Source organism: Nelumbo lutea, chromosome 3, assembly GCF_056320005.1.
Source record: "Nelumbo lutea isolate HS-2025 chromosome 3, American lotus-T2T, whole genome shotgun sequence".
NCBI lineage: Eukaryota > Viridiplantae > Streptophyta > Magnoliopsida > Proteales > Nelumbonaceae > Nelumbo > Nelumbo lutea.
Genome location: NC_142686.1, coordinates 40805276 through 40819394, shown reverse-complemented (window position 1 = coordinate 40819394; position 14119 = coordinate 40805276). Strand labels below are relative to the sequence as shown.

At 35.0% G+C, this 14119-nt stretch overlaps 1 protein-coding gene across 1 annotated transcript; it reads left to right on the top strand.

The window, feature by feature from the left end:
- Window positions 1–565: 565 nt before the first annotated feature.
- Window positions 566–13293, top strand: LOC148864447 (dynamin-related protein 5A). Its single transcript, XM_088976887.1, has 16 exons — window positions 566–1064; window positions 2859–2922; window positions 3061–3165; window positions 3448–3549; window positions 4751–4801; window positions 4894–4955; window positions 5108–5198; window positions 5490–5554; window positions 6677–6871; window positions 7380–7499; window positions 7728–7798; window positions 7916–8141; window positions 9092–9142; window positions 11584–11812; window positions 12378–12517; window positions 12947–13293. The coding sequence occupies exons 1-16, from the start codon at window positions 936–938 to the stop codon at window positions 13073–13075; spliced, it is 1830 nt and encodes a 609-aa protein (XP_088833013.1). The 5' UTR covers window positions 566–935; the 3' UTR covers window positions 13076–13293.
- Window positions 13294–14119: the final 826 nt, after the last annotated feature.

The window sequence follows — 14119 nt, the reverse complement described above, 5'->3', positions numbered from 1 at the left end:
GAATTCCACTCTCTTTTTAGCATCTAATTCGGAAATTCACTCTGATACAACTACACTAGATGTTTGTATTGAGCAACATTTTTGAACCGCCATTAACCCGGACAGTCGGACCATTCGGCCTAGGAACCGTCCAGGTAACCAGTTCTGTTTTACCCAAAACTCAAAATTTGGTAAAAAACTGTTGAAAAAGTCAACAAACCATTGACTCGAGCGATTAAACCATTGACCCATCGACCCATTCAACGGTTTTTGAGTATTTTTTTTAATTTTTTTTAATTTTGTTGTCAGAATGGGCCATTCATTTAAATTGGACGGTCGGACCGTTCAAACGAAAACCGGTAATCAGAACGGCTCCGTTTACGAGTCGTTTTTTAAAATATTGGTTTCGAGTGGAGGATGCTCACGCCCAATTCAAAGGGGGTTTGAATTCAAGTGAAAGGAGAGTAGTTGTTCAGTCGGTCGGTGGTATGGTATCCATCCACGTGTATACAGGATATCCCATTTGTTCAGGGATAATGTTGTCAATTACTTAAAATTTGAGTTCGTCGATCGAGAACTTAACGATCTCGCAAAACCAAAAGCCGAGTCAGCGTGTCTTCCTGCTCGAATGTGGGTCAGGTATCGCCGTCTGACACACACATCACAATTTACACACACAGAACTACTTCAAATATTCAAGTATAAATTCCAGGACGCGGTTGGCTCGCTCATCCATTTTTCAAAGTTGAATGCCCTCGTCCTCTGGTCTGGGGTGTGGTGTGGTATCTGACGAGGCAGTAGTATTGCTTGTGAAGGAAGGCCGACATTTACAGATCTCCCTTTGATTTCTCCCGATCTACTTTTCCGGCCCCCGTGCCGGAATCTTTCAACTAACCGGTCGGAATCCACTCCCCTCCTCTGTATCCCTTTACCTTTTCCCAGGACTAGGTCAGAACATGGAGAATTTGATCTCTTTGGTGAACAAGTTGCAGAGGGCCTGTACGGCCCTTGGAGATCATGGAGAAGAGAGCGCATTGCCGACTTTATGGGATTCTTTGCCTGCGATTGCCGTCGTAGGAGGACAGGTCAGCTCCCGATCTCGTATATTTGGTTGTTATTTCAATGATCTGTTAGCCGTTTCTGTTGTCGTCGATATTGAAGCATCTAGATTAAATGCAAAATAACCTGGATCTATATTTAATTTTTTCCGCGAATCTGAGCTGAAAATTTAGTTTTTTTAGTATACTTTCAGATCCTTGGAGTTCTCGAATTTCGTGGTTTACACCGATTCATGCTGGATTTTATCGTTGATTTTTGATTTATTTTATCGATTTTTTTCTGAAGGATCTTGTGATTAGATTTTATGCATTCTCCTTTTCTTCTACATCAAATGTAAACTTCTAAATGAATCTCTTGATTTTATTGCGGCTTTTTATATGTGTTAGCTTCAACTCTGGATCTGGTATGCTTTCATCAGTTTCTAACTTCTAAGACGATGTATATGCGTGCTTTTAAATGTTTTTAAAGAGTTTATTTTCAATATGCATTTGAGAAGTATACTCTTAGAATATTGAGAGATGCATCTGCATGTTGGGTGTGAACAATTTTTTTTTTTATAAAAATTTTCTATTGTAAAGTATGCAGAACCGTGCCCGCCGAAGTTGCATCGTTAGGTTAATTAAATTTTGCTTGTTCACTAACAGTGCTGTAGTTTTCTTCTCTATAACCGTTTAGAAAAAGTAAAAGTTAGTTTGAAAGTTTCTACGCAATTGCTAGTTTCTTATCAATCATATGATGCTATAAGTACCCACGTGATTCAAGACGATCCTATTAAAGCTAATCTGTGTTCGAATTCATTTTTAATAGATTTAACTTGTGCTAACTTACTTTAACCCCGGATACAATGAAGTTCAAGCGCAATTTTGATTTTAAGTATCTGCAGAATTGGGTGTAGGTGCCATTATGTTTCATCTAAATTATAGCAGAAAATTTTTTATAGAGATTCTGCTCCAGGGCCATGTTTTTTGTTACTTTTTTCTATCTTTTATATATCTATTAACACTAGATATATTTTCAAATTAAATTGGTTATGTGCATATTTAATGGACATAGGTTTAAGCATTACTAATCTTGAAAAATATTTAAGTACAGTTGAATTATGAAAAATGTCAAGGATAGTTATTTTCTCGTTGGTGTCAAAACTCAGAAGTATACTTGGTTGTTCAGTATACAGTTTTAATTTACTTTGTAACATATTCCTCACCTTCAATTCCTGTTTGGATTGTTTATTATATGGAAGAAATTTTCTACCATTTTAAGCTGTTATTCTTTGAGTGATAAAGCTGTTAATTTTGTTTGGGTTAAAAGGCCATTTTTTTTCTTCTTTTTCTAACATAAAATTAACTAGTAGCTTATTTATTGTTAATCATATTCAATGGTACTTGACTGTGGTCCATAGTTGTCATGGCGTCTGCCTAGGAGACTAGGTGACTAGGCCTTTTTTTTTTTTTCTTTCTCTAACAAAAAATTAACTACTAGCTTGTTTATTGTTAATCATATTCAATGGTGCTTGACTGTGGTCCATAGTTGTCATGGCGTCTTCCTAGAAGACTAGGTGACTACGTGCTCCATGTCGCCTAGAATCGCCCAGGTGCCTTAACAACTATGCTGTGGTCCAATGATTAATCTGCAAAAATGAATGTTGGATGTGAATACTTTTAATTTGGTATTATGACATAATGACATGATGGATTTATACTGTCTACAAAAGCAGACATTGTTAAATAGCTTTTAAGTATATTTTTTTAAATATTCAAATCTAACAAGGGACCATAATATTCATTTAGTTTTTTTAATAAGCTTTTTTTAATGCTTTCTAGAGTTCTGGGAAGTCCTCAGTGTTGGAGAGCATTGTCGGGAAGGATTTCTTGCCTCGTGGATCTGGTAATTTATGGAATTTTTTATTTTTGTTATCAAATGTTATCCATTTATTTAATTTATTTCTTATATTAGGATAGTTCAATTTCATGTACTTCTCCCTGTTAAGTGTTGGACCAATAATGCAAACTAAAATTTACACAGGGATTGTCACTAGGCGCCCCCTTGTCTTACAGCTTCATAAAATTGAGGAAGGAAGAGAATATGCAGAGTTTCTTCATATCCCAAGAAAGAGGTTCACTGATTTTGGTAATTATTCTAGCACAATTTCTGCTCTTTATTTTTTTGTCAGTCTCAATTTTGTGCAGAAAGTGTATGGAGTTTGTTTACCTAAATCATTGATTTGCTGTTCAATATTTAATCCCCTTTTATTTATCTCTCTGCCATCTCAGATGCTAGTATTTGGTAATCCTTTTGTTGTGCTATATCTTTGTCTAATTAATTTCATTTATGAGAACTTTACACTTAAGTATTTGTTTTACTATTTATAGTTTGTTGTTCGATACAGTAATATTAATTATCTTTGTATAGCTGCTGTGAGGAAGGAGATCTCAGATGAGACTGATAGAGAGACTGGGCGCACCAAGCAGATCTCTCCTGTTCCTATTCATCTAAGTATATATTCACCTAATGGTGAGATAAGATCCTCTCTTTTCTGGTACTTATTTTCGTTTTCTTAGGAAGTAGGATAGAGAACAGCTATGTTCAACTTCTGGAAGCCACAATCTATGGTTCCTTGGAGAGAACACCTGCACTTTAGAATTAATTCTAATGAATTTTGTGATTCTTAAGATCACTTTTAAGTTTGAATTTATGAAAATTGTTTACAATTAATTCTTTCTTTCTGATACTTGTTAGGGCATGCTAAAAAGTCATATCCACACTTTTCATGTAACTTTAACTTAGACTTTAGGCATTTTGGCTGCTAAGGATCTTCAGTTACAAATACTGCAGATTATTGATCTTTTAATCTGAAAAATGCTGCTCAAGTGAAAACACATTTCACAATTATGAGGGTGTTTGGTTCTGTAGGCGTTTATTGAAAAAATGCTGCCGCATCAGCGCCACTTAGGCGTTTGCATTTATTGAGCATGAAGCCACTGTTTTATTTCAATGTTTATCAAATAAACATTAAAAAACAGAAATACTTGGATTTATGTGCCTGAGCTTTTGGGGGAACTTCAATTCTGGTTTCTCCTAACCGCCCAACGTTTATTGAAATGCAATGCTTACCTGGAGCTGATGTGGCATCTTACATGGAAGGGCTAAGAACTGATCCGGTGCATTGTGGATCCAGTGCATTGCAGATCCGTCTTGATCTTGCCCCCATTCGATGTTTATTATTCTATTGCTGTTAGGACGCTGGTTATGAGCTGTTGGATGTGATTTGCACGTAGAATCGACCTCTGGTTCTCAATTTCAGCCATTAAATACATCATACATGCATGAGTACTCCAGACTGTTGGATGAGCATGATAGTGCTCCAGCTTAGCTAAACAGTGTCACATTGGATCGTTTATGGAGTATTGCTTGAAATGCCCCAACCGAACAGAAAAAAATGTGAAAAAGTTAATTGTAAGATGAGGTGGCAGATGGTTTTATGGGGTGTTACTTGAAATGCCTAACCAAACAACAAAAAAAATAATCGTTTAAAGTAACGTTTTTCAATAAAAGTTTTTATCTGAAAACACCCTTCTATAAATGCCCATGGAACCAAACAGTATGTTTCTTGCACTTAATAATTGTCAGGACTATATTCATTGTATGTAGTTTTAGCGCAATCAGATTTTGTTGATTATGTTACTTATTTCTGATGATAATTGTCTCTCAACAGTTGTGAACTTGACTATGATCGATCTTCCTGGACTTACTAAAGTAGCTGTTGGTAAGTTGGCATTTCTTTTGTTGTTTTTTTTTTCCTTTTTCAAGTCATTTTGTGCACTTTTATGCAACTGAATAATTTTCTGGTCACTGCAGAGGGTCAGCCTGACAGTATTGTCCAAGACATAGAGAATATGGTTCGTTCCTATATTGAAAAGGTAATTTTCAGGATCTCCTGAAATTTGCTGGACACAAAGGAGGAAATATTCTGATTGTGAATTTGGAGTGTCTTTTCTGACAGTTTTAGACTAAAATCTTATAAAATACATTATATTTTCTGGTTTGTTGAATTTTGCATTTTGCCTCGCAGCCCAACTCTGTAATATTAGCAATTTCACCAGCTAATCAAGACCTTGCTACCTCTGATGCGATCAAAATCTCTCGTGAAGTAGATCCTAAGGGTAAGGTGTTGTATATTTGCTCATTTGTGGATTGACCATATTTCTCATTCCACCTCATGATTACATTTTTCTTAAGTCAACATACATTCTGACTTGAAATGATATCCCAAATATGTGAATAAATGCTTAGAACTTCTTGTATTAGAAATATGAAATTCTTTGGACATTAGAATCAAACATTTTTAGAATATTTCTTCTGTATCTTCTGGCTAACATGATTTTGATAATTGAAAATAAACTTCTACTTTCATCTTCTGGCTAACATGATTTCATTTGTTTTCAACTTTTCAGGAGAGAGGACATTTGGCGTTTTGACGAAGATTGATCTCATGGATAAGGGAACTGATGCAGTTGATGTAAGTAAAAAGCTTATCATATATAATTTTTTTCCTTCACATGTTACCACATGTAATAGGAACTACTTGTTCTTATTTTATTCTAGAATTAGCCACACCTATTACCCGGAAATTTATTGTTTGGTACCTGAATCTCATGTTTAATGGAATCTGCATATATACATGTGTGTTATTTTGAATGCAACCTGTTAACTAGGAGGATATTATCTTGAGAATGTAGGACATGGATCCAGTTGAATTGAATTTTGGAGTGGTGTCTTTTTAATTTTGTTTGCCTGTGATGAGGCATGGGTTGTTATAAATGCTAAAATTTAAGACATTAAGAACTCTTTTCCTGTTTGCCATAGTTTATCAATTTTCTCATTAAAATAGAAAAAATGTTTAACATTTGATTATGTACAAGTGTACAATTTAATGATGGGTTGTAAGAACATATGATACAATGTAGACAAATTTCTGCTACTTCCTGTTTACTTACATCTCTTCATTTTCAAGTTGCCATCTCTTTGATTAAGAACTATCTAACTAGAAGACTCCATTTTTGAAAATTGGGTGTGTTGAATGCCTTGTATTAGCATCTCGTACATATGCTGGATTATATACTTTTGAAGAGCTTAAATTTTCCATAAATATGTTGTTTCCAACTATTATTACATGATATTCATTTAGTTTTTTTTTTCAGTGTAAACTGGATCATTTAAAGCAAAATGCATTACATATTATTATATTGACATTACCTTATAATATATGAATTTACTGTATGAGTACCTGTCTCTTTGGGGTTTCCAAGGTTTCTATATCCTACATGTATTACTGTCATAAAGGTAGTGTTAATGCTATATTAATAGCATGCAATAGGGATATAAATAACTACAGGAAGAAAAAGATAACATTTCATACTTCACATACTATAATTATTTATGTTATAACATCCCTCAATCGAGGAATGTGACTGAAGGCATACCATGCCTTATTGGTAGACATTCATTTCCTAATATAATAGTAGCAGAGAAGAAAATAGAGAAGTTATTTTAGGTCTATGTGTTATTTCTTATAGATTTAGAAGTATGTGATTTTGCTGACAGGATTGTATTCTGACTGAGTTTTTCTGGGCTTGCATAGATACTGGAAGGCAAGGCATATCGACTACAGTTTCCCTGGATAGGTGTTGTTAATCGCTCTCAAGCTGATATTAACAAGAACGTTGATATGATTGCTGCTCGACGAAGAGAGCGGGAATACTTTGCAAATAGCCCAGAGTACAAGCATCTTGCTCACAGAATGGGCTCTGAGCATCTAGGGAAAATGCTTTCAAAGGTGCTTTAATATATTTTTGGTTATGCCATTAAATATTGTATGTAGAGTAAGAGCACCAGAATGGTATACACTTGTCTATTCTTATTTTTTTTTACATCTCAGCCAAAACTTGGGTGGTTCACCAATGTGGTTGTATTCTTGATGTGGTTTTCTTGAGAAAATGGTCCCATGTAACTAATGTGCTTTTACTATTTTCACAATCTGAAAGCAGTGAAAAATTAATCTTCAATCTTAATAAGTTTTTATTTTGAGGTCTGGGCCCACATGTTTTATAAGCAAAAGATAAGCAAAGTAGCTAGAAAGTGGGCCCCACAGAGATTGCAACCTTTTCCCTCCCCTTTTTGCATTCTGTGGTGGAATTTTGCTGTTTTTACAAACGATTGCAACATTGAAAACTGGAATGTACCACATTGGTGAACATGCCCTTGGTGCACTTACATTTGTTAACTTTAATTCCGTTAATCCTTTTTTCATGACCATAACTTAAATAAAATGGCTATTGTTGCAGCATTTGGAAACTGTCATCAAATCTCGAATCCCAGGCATTCAGTCCCTTATTAGTAAAAGCATTGTTGAACTTGAGGCAGAATTGAGCCGTCTTGGGAAGCCTATTGCTGCAGATGCTGGTGTAAGCCTTATTTGTTTTTCATTTTGTTCATTTTCCTTGGTTTCGTTTCTTGGTTATAGGTTCAATTAAGTTAATGACTCTAGCAATTTTTTTCTAGTTATACTGATAGTTATGCAGCTGCAATTTCTAGTGCATGTTCTTTTTCCTTTTTCCCTATCTCTGTACCGTATTTTCCTTCACATACAATTTCTTGGTTAAAATGTTTTGTTGCGGTTTGCTTACTTGCAGGGGAAGTTATACATGATAATGGAGATTTGTCGTATTTTTGATCAAATATACAAAGAGCACCTTGATGGCATGTATGTAATTTACTTTCTAAATTTCCTTCATGATTGTTTGCAGGAATCTGTTTTGTTTCATTTGTACCTCTTATTTTGTGGATTAACCCAAGTCTTGATGATGATTTATGTATGCAGTCGCCCTGGTGGTGATAAAATCTACAATGTTTTTGATAATCAACTTCCTGCAGCTCTAAAGCGGTTGCAGTTTGATAAGCATCTTTCAATGGAGAATGTTAGAAAACTAATTACTGAAGCTGATGGATATCAGCCTCATTTGATTGCCCCTGAACAAGGGTATCGCCGACTCATAGAATCATCTTTGATTACCATTAGGGGACCTGCTGAGGCAGCAGTTGATGCGGTAAGCATTAAAATCTATAACATATTACTTGGTTAAGTTTGATTTTTTTTTTTTTTTGCAGGACAAGAGGATTAAACTTGACAAAAATGTTTGTTGTGCTAGTGTTTAATGACACCTTGTTAAATCTTGTTTTTGTTATCTTTTTTGGTAAAGAAGATTGAGGCAAACTTGTTTTTCTTTTCTTTTTTTTTTTTTTTCCTTCCTGATTCATAATACTATTTTCTGGTGGCTTGAATGCTAAATTTACAACTTCAATTGTTCTCTCAGATGATTGGAAATCTAAATATTCATATGTTAAACTCCTATGCTTTATTTATTTATTTTTTCAAATTCTGTCCTTGTCATAATCTTTATTTTTCCTTCATCATATAATTCTTTATTTTATTTTATGCTATTCCTTTTTTTTGTCTTTATGTTATTGCAATTTATCAGAGTCCGCATACTTCATCTGAAAATGCTTTGTAACAGTAAGTTCGAATGTTAAGAAGTGGATTGGTATTACTGTAATGGCTGTATTTTTGTATCTTTAGTAGATTACTTGAAATGGCAGTTCGGTTTAAATGAATACTGAGTTTTTCTTTCATCAATGAAGTTATTACCCTTCTCTTTTTTCCTCCACTAATATTCAAGTTCACTGCATGTTTTCTTCTGGATGTCCTTTTTTTGTTTCTTTTTCTTACTTTTTCAATGTTCTATTGAACTTCTTTTTAATTTTAAGTGTTTTTTTTTTGTTATCACATTATTATGTATTCCTAGAAGTGAGAGTAAATCATGTTTAAACTACTGTTAACGTTTTTCACCAAGTTATGACAGAATGCAGTCATGTTTATTATAGACCATTATGTGTTTATGGTTGTCAATGCTTGTATTTTGTTGAAATGCACCAATATATACTTGTTAATTATGTGCTTAATGTTTTACTCTACAAATTCTTTTCTACATGACTTCAGGTTCACTCTATACTCAAGGAGCTTGTTCACAAAGCTGTCAGTGAAACTGCGGTATGTTTCTTTTGATGCCAAATGCTTCTTTGTCCATTCTATTAATAAACATCTGTATCAAACTCCTTTATATTGTAATGTATATATATCCTTTCTTCAATTAACAAACCTGTATTTCTCTGGTTGCTAATAAAAACCGTGGACCCACAGGACAGGCCATCAAATAAAACTTAATCTTTTTGACACTCTAAATGTTTTATTTTAGACTGGGTGATACCTACCAAAAGACCATTGCCAAATGTTTTCACATGATAACTATGGTCTTGGAGGGTTGAACTTGATACAAAACTAACCTTTTGGCTTTTTAGTGCAAAGTTGTTTCTTTGAGACAATGAGACTTGAACCTGTGTTGTCATCATGTTTGTCAGCCTAAGACTTTATCATTGCACCATGGCCCCATACTGATCAATATCTAAAATGTTGAAATTTGAAGACTCTCTCCAAATTTAAAGTTGTTGGAAATCATGAAATTACTAGGCCTAAAAATTCTGTAATTAAATAGCTTTTAGCTTTTAAACTCACAGACATCAGGAGTTTGGATGCCCTATAGAGACCTCGTTAGTGAAGCATGGGAGACTTGTGGTTCCATGCATAAGAAACCTAGTTTCCATGAGATACTCCAAACCACAAGTCAAATTTTTTTCTTCTTTTTACCAAATCCTAGCCTGTATCAGTTCTCACTGCTAACTGAAAAAGGCACTGTTGTTACTTTGATCGTATTTGGTATTCCTTGATTGAGGATATTAAATAGTTAACTAAGAATATAAATTCCTTCTATCCGTTGGTTCCATGCATAAGAAACCTAGTTTCCATGAGATACTCCAAGCCACTAGTCAGATTTTTTTCTTCTTTTTTTCCAATTTCTAGCCTGTATCAGTTCTCACTGCTAACTGAAAAAGGCACTGTTGTTACTTTGATCGTATTTGGTATTCCTTGATTGAGGATATTAAATAGTTAACTAAGAATATACATTCCTTCTATCCGTTGGTGACGTGAATTTGGTTTTATGTAATTGAACACTGCTTTTGAAATGGGACAGCAATGAGATGATTTGTACCAGGATCATCTAATAGAATCTATTATTTGTGGGCCACTTTCTAGCATGTGGATCATGTGTTGATTCCTATTGTCCACAAGGTTGATGCACATTTATGACTCATAATTATATCTAGAAGGTAATCTTATGTAGTTTTGTCTTTTAAGCCCAGTATTTTTTTTTTTATTTAGCAATTTACAGAATGCAGTTTGTTGATAAAAAAATACAGAAGTCAGAACATAGCACTGATGCCTCTCTGGAAATCATGGACAAAATTACTCCAATTACACAGGATAATGGATTGAGGTCTGCAGCCAATAGTTTGCTTATTTGGTCCTAATTCCAAAACGTAGGGTTCGTACTATTTTTAGGGTTCTGGTGGTGGGCTTCATGGGGTGAATGAGGGCTGTGGGTGATTGGAGATGAAGGATATGAATGGAGAAGCAAGTACAATGCTTGCTGTTAGGGTAAACAGCAATGAGATAGGTCACTTGGAAGAACTGAGAGAGGGAGGGAGGGGCGGGCATTTGGCAACAACCGTAATTCATTAAAACTCTCTAAAACTAACCAAAATTCATTAAAACTAACTAACCCATTAGGACAATTAAATAAAAATGACTCGAACTCCTAAATCATCATCATCATCATCATCCATGCCCTAGTATGAGCATGGAAAGACGAATTAGGATCCATAATTCCATATCATGAGAGTTTTGCAAAAGTATTAGTGCTGGCTGCAAACCTGACGCACCCTCCTTTATCTGGGCTTGGGACTGGCAATGTAAGACAAGCTCACACTGGTGGAGTTTCCTAAACAACTCTAATAATTCTTTCTTAATTCCACTAAAGCTTCTTTAATTTAAAGACATCAGAAATTATTAAAAATTGTAATTATGAGAAATACTATTAAGTTCAGAAGTTTCCATTAAGAGTAATATCAAAATAAGAGAAACTTACTAGACTCCACTTTTAGTTTCACCAGTTCTTCCGTAAATTTCCTTAAAGACGAGAGTGAGGCCAAATGCATTATTCAGACAGTTTCTTCAGATCTGTTAGTTTCTTTCTGGGCTTCCAAAGAGGTTCAAACTGATCTAACCAAGTGCATGCTGCTGCATCAGAAGAGAAAATACAAAGAAGTGGGAGAAAGAAAAATATACAGATGTTACGAAGAACCCAGATGTTTTCTTCTGACAATTAGATTATAAAATGTTTGCATCTTAGGTCCCTTCTGTTATTATGACTCTCATTTGATCATCAATATCTATGTTGAGCATATCAAATCATGTTTGTTTCTTATTCCCCTTAAATTGTTTATGCAGTATTATAAAATCAAAGTCTATTTTTGTGCCTTTATACATATCTAAATGAAGTTTTTAATGTACGTTCTTTGTCCTGTTGTATACAGGAGCTAAGGCAATACCCCACTCTCAGGGTTGAGGTTGGGAATGCAGCTGTTGAATCTCTAGACAGGATGAGGGAAGAAAGTAGGAAAGCGACTCTTAAATTAGTTGATATGGAGTGTAGTTACCTGACAGTTGATTTCTTCCGGAAGCTTCCCCAGGATATTGAGAAAGGAGGAAATCCAACACATTCAATATTTGATAGATACAATGATTCATATCTCAGGAGAATAGGTAAGCAGTTTCTGTGTAGCTACTGGGATTATATTCCATTTAAGCTTCATTTTCTGTATCTAAACCAGGATTTGGATATTTTGACACCCTTTCAGCAATGGGGACATGACTTGATAGAGTTAAATTTTTAAAATATACGTTTCTGTTGGTGCAACTTGATGTTAATATTCTCTAAGGCCGTGTTTGGTTTGAAAGAAAAGGTAGGAAAAGGGAAACCTGTACCAAGGAACCCTTCCTTTCCCTTCTTTTGCCTACCTTTTCTTTCAAACCGAACACTGCCTAAAAGTATAAAGGCCATATGTTGTTTCTGTATCTAAAAATTAGAAAGGTGACGTTGCTATGAAGTTGCTTGCTAAACCAAGTATCGGCACTATGTTGTAAAATGGGACATGGGTGTTAAAATTGATAGCAGTTTTATTCAAGAAAAGTTCTAGACTTTACATACTGCCTTAAAAATTTTAAATCCAGATGAATATCATGTTTTACTTTTTAAACTCAGCAAGTTATTTCCATTTTTTTTTTTGTCAATTAATTCTGATTTTGCCCTCTTGTTTAATACAAACAGGTAGTACCGTTTTGTCTTATGTCAATATGGTTTGTGCAAGTCTGCGAAATTCCATTCCCAAGTCCATTGTTTATTGTCAAGTACGTGAGGCCAAACGCTCCTTGCTGGATCACTTCTTCACCGAGTTGGGTAAAAAGGAGGTGAGGATGGGTGTCCCTCCCGTCTCTTTGTTTATGCCAAGTATCTATTATCATGATTCATGTACATCATAATTCATACATGTTCCCCACCCCCACACCCAAGACATGCACAAACTTTTTATGCCATTTTTTTGCCAGTTTCTTTCTTTCTCCACAGCACAAGGGGAACGAAACGCCCTAACAAATTGAACTATGTTTGTGTTTTGAGCTGTAGAATGGCAACCATCACGTTGTTTTTGCCGATTTTTACTCCTTTTTTCCATTTCTTTTGAGAAAATATAAGGTTTTTATGATGTTTGATTGAATCTGCATTGAGAGCCTTCTAAAGTCTAATATGAAATAAATGGCTATAGAGCCTTATTACTTGGTTGAACTTTAGAATTAAATGAGTGATATCGCTTGACTCTTTGCAAACTCTGCTTTTTTCAGCAAAAGCAATTGGCTTCATTGTTGGATGAGGACCCTGCAGTTATGGAGCGGCGTACTGCCCTTGCAAAGAGACTGGAGTTATATCGAAGTGCACAAGCAGAGATTGATGCAGTTGCTTGGTCTAAGTAGCGAACTGGATTCATTTTCTATCTTTTGTGTACTAGGAATATAGACAACTGGGATTCTGATTCTTTAATTCATGCCCCGGGTTGGGCTTGGCGAGGGGGTATATTTTTTCCTATATTCACACGTGTTGTGAAATAGCGAGCAGGTGTCCTAAGTCAGCTTCCTTGTCTGAACTTCGAACATATTTTTATATAAATATAGTTGATATCTTATATAACAAAGATGACATTAGTTTTCGAACAAAAAAAGATGGTATTAACTATTAGGGCGGCATTTGGCAGTCCTTATTCCTTTTTGCAGTTAAAAAGGAGATAAGGTCATTAAAACAAGGAGTGTCAAATGCAGCCTAATACCAGTTCGTTTATGCTTTTAACCGTGTCGTGCGAATTTCCAGCAATTCAAACCTGTAGATGATGGGCGTTCGGGCCTTATTATCACCCTTCCCCTACCCCCAGAAATGAAAAAGGGGAAGAGATAAGCTTTCTCCATATAGTTATACGGTTTTACCATTCGGCGTCGTTTGTCCTATGGGGAATGGTGGTGGATAAGTTGGTGGGTGTCATGACAAATAAATAAATTTGTATTTGTATTTTGGTGCTATTAGTGGGTCTACAGGAAAGAATGATTTGGAGTGGCTTATTTACCTGGGCGAGTAAAATACCTTTCATACACTTGCATAAATCATTTATACGTCCACATGGAAAATTGTTAATATGTGATGAGATAATATTGTTTCTAATAATGTGTAAGTGTACTTAAAACTCTAAAATAACATAAAGGTGGGAACCGTGGGATACACTTATCTAGCTTTAGATGGATTAGATCGGATTAAACAACTATTACTGATGTGAAGTATTACGATTACTTCACATCAGTAATACTCAATCATATGATAATCCAAGATTAGCCCTTGTTTCTAATTTGCTCACCAATGAAAAGGTTCACACTTGGCAATGAGCAATGAAGACCAGACTTTGAGCTAATTTGTTCGTTACCACGACCACTAGCATCTTTACTGACAGAGGAGATTTGGGACAAATGCAACTC

Bases quoted from the DNA above. Each gene is read 5' to 3' on its own strand.
- LOC148864447 (XM_088976887.1), top strand. From the start codon at position 936: ATGGAGAATTTGATCTCTTTGGTGAACAAGTTGCAGAGGGCCTGTACG. The intron at 3,166-3,447 runs GTAATTATTCTA...ATCTTTGTATAG, and splicing joins AAAGAGGTTCACTGATTTTG to CTGCTGTGAGGAAGGAGATC. The intron at 7,799-7,915 runs GTATGTAATTTA...TTATGTATGCAG, and splicing joins AAAGAGCACCTTGATGGCAT to TCGCCCTGGTGGTGATAAAA.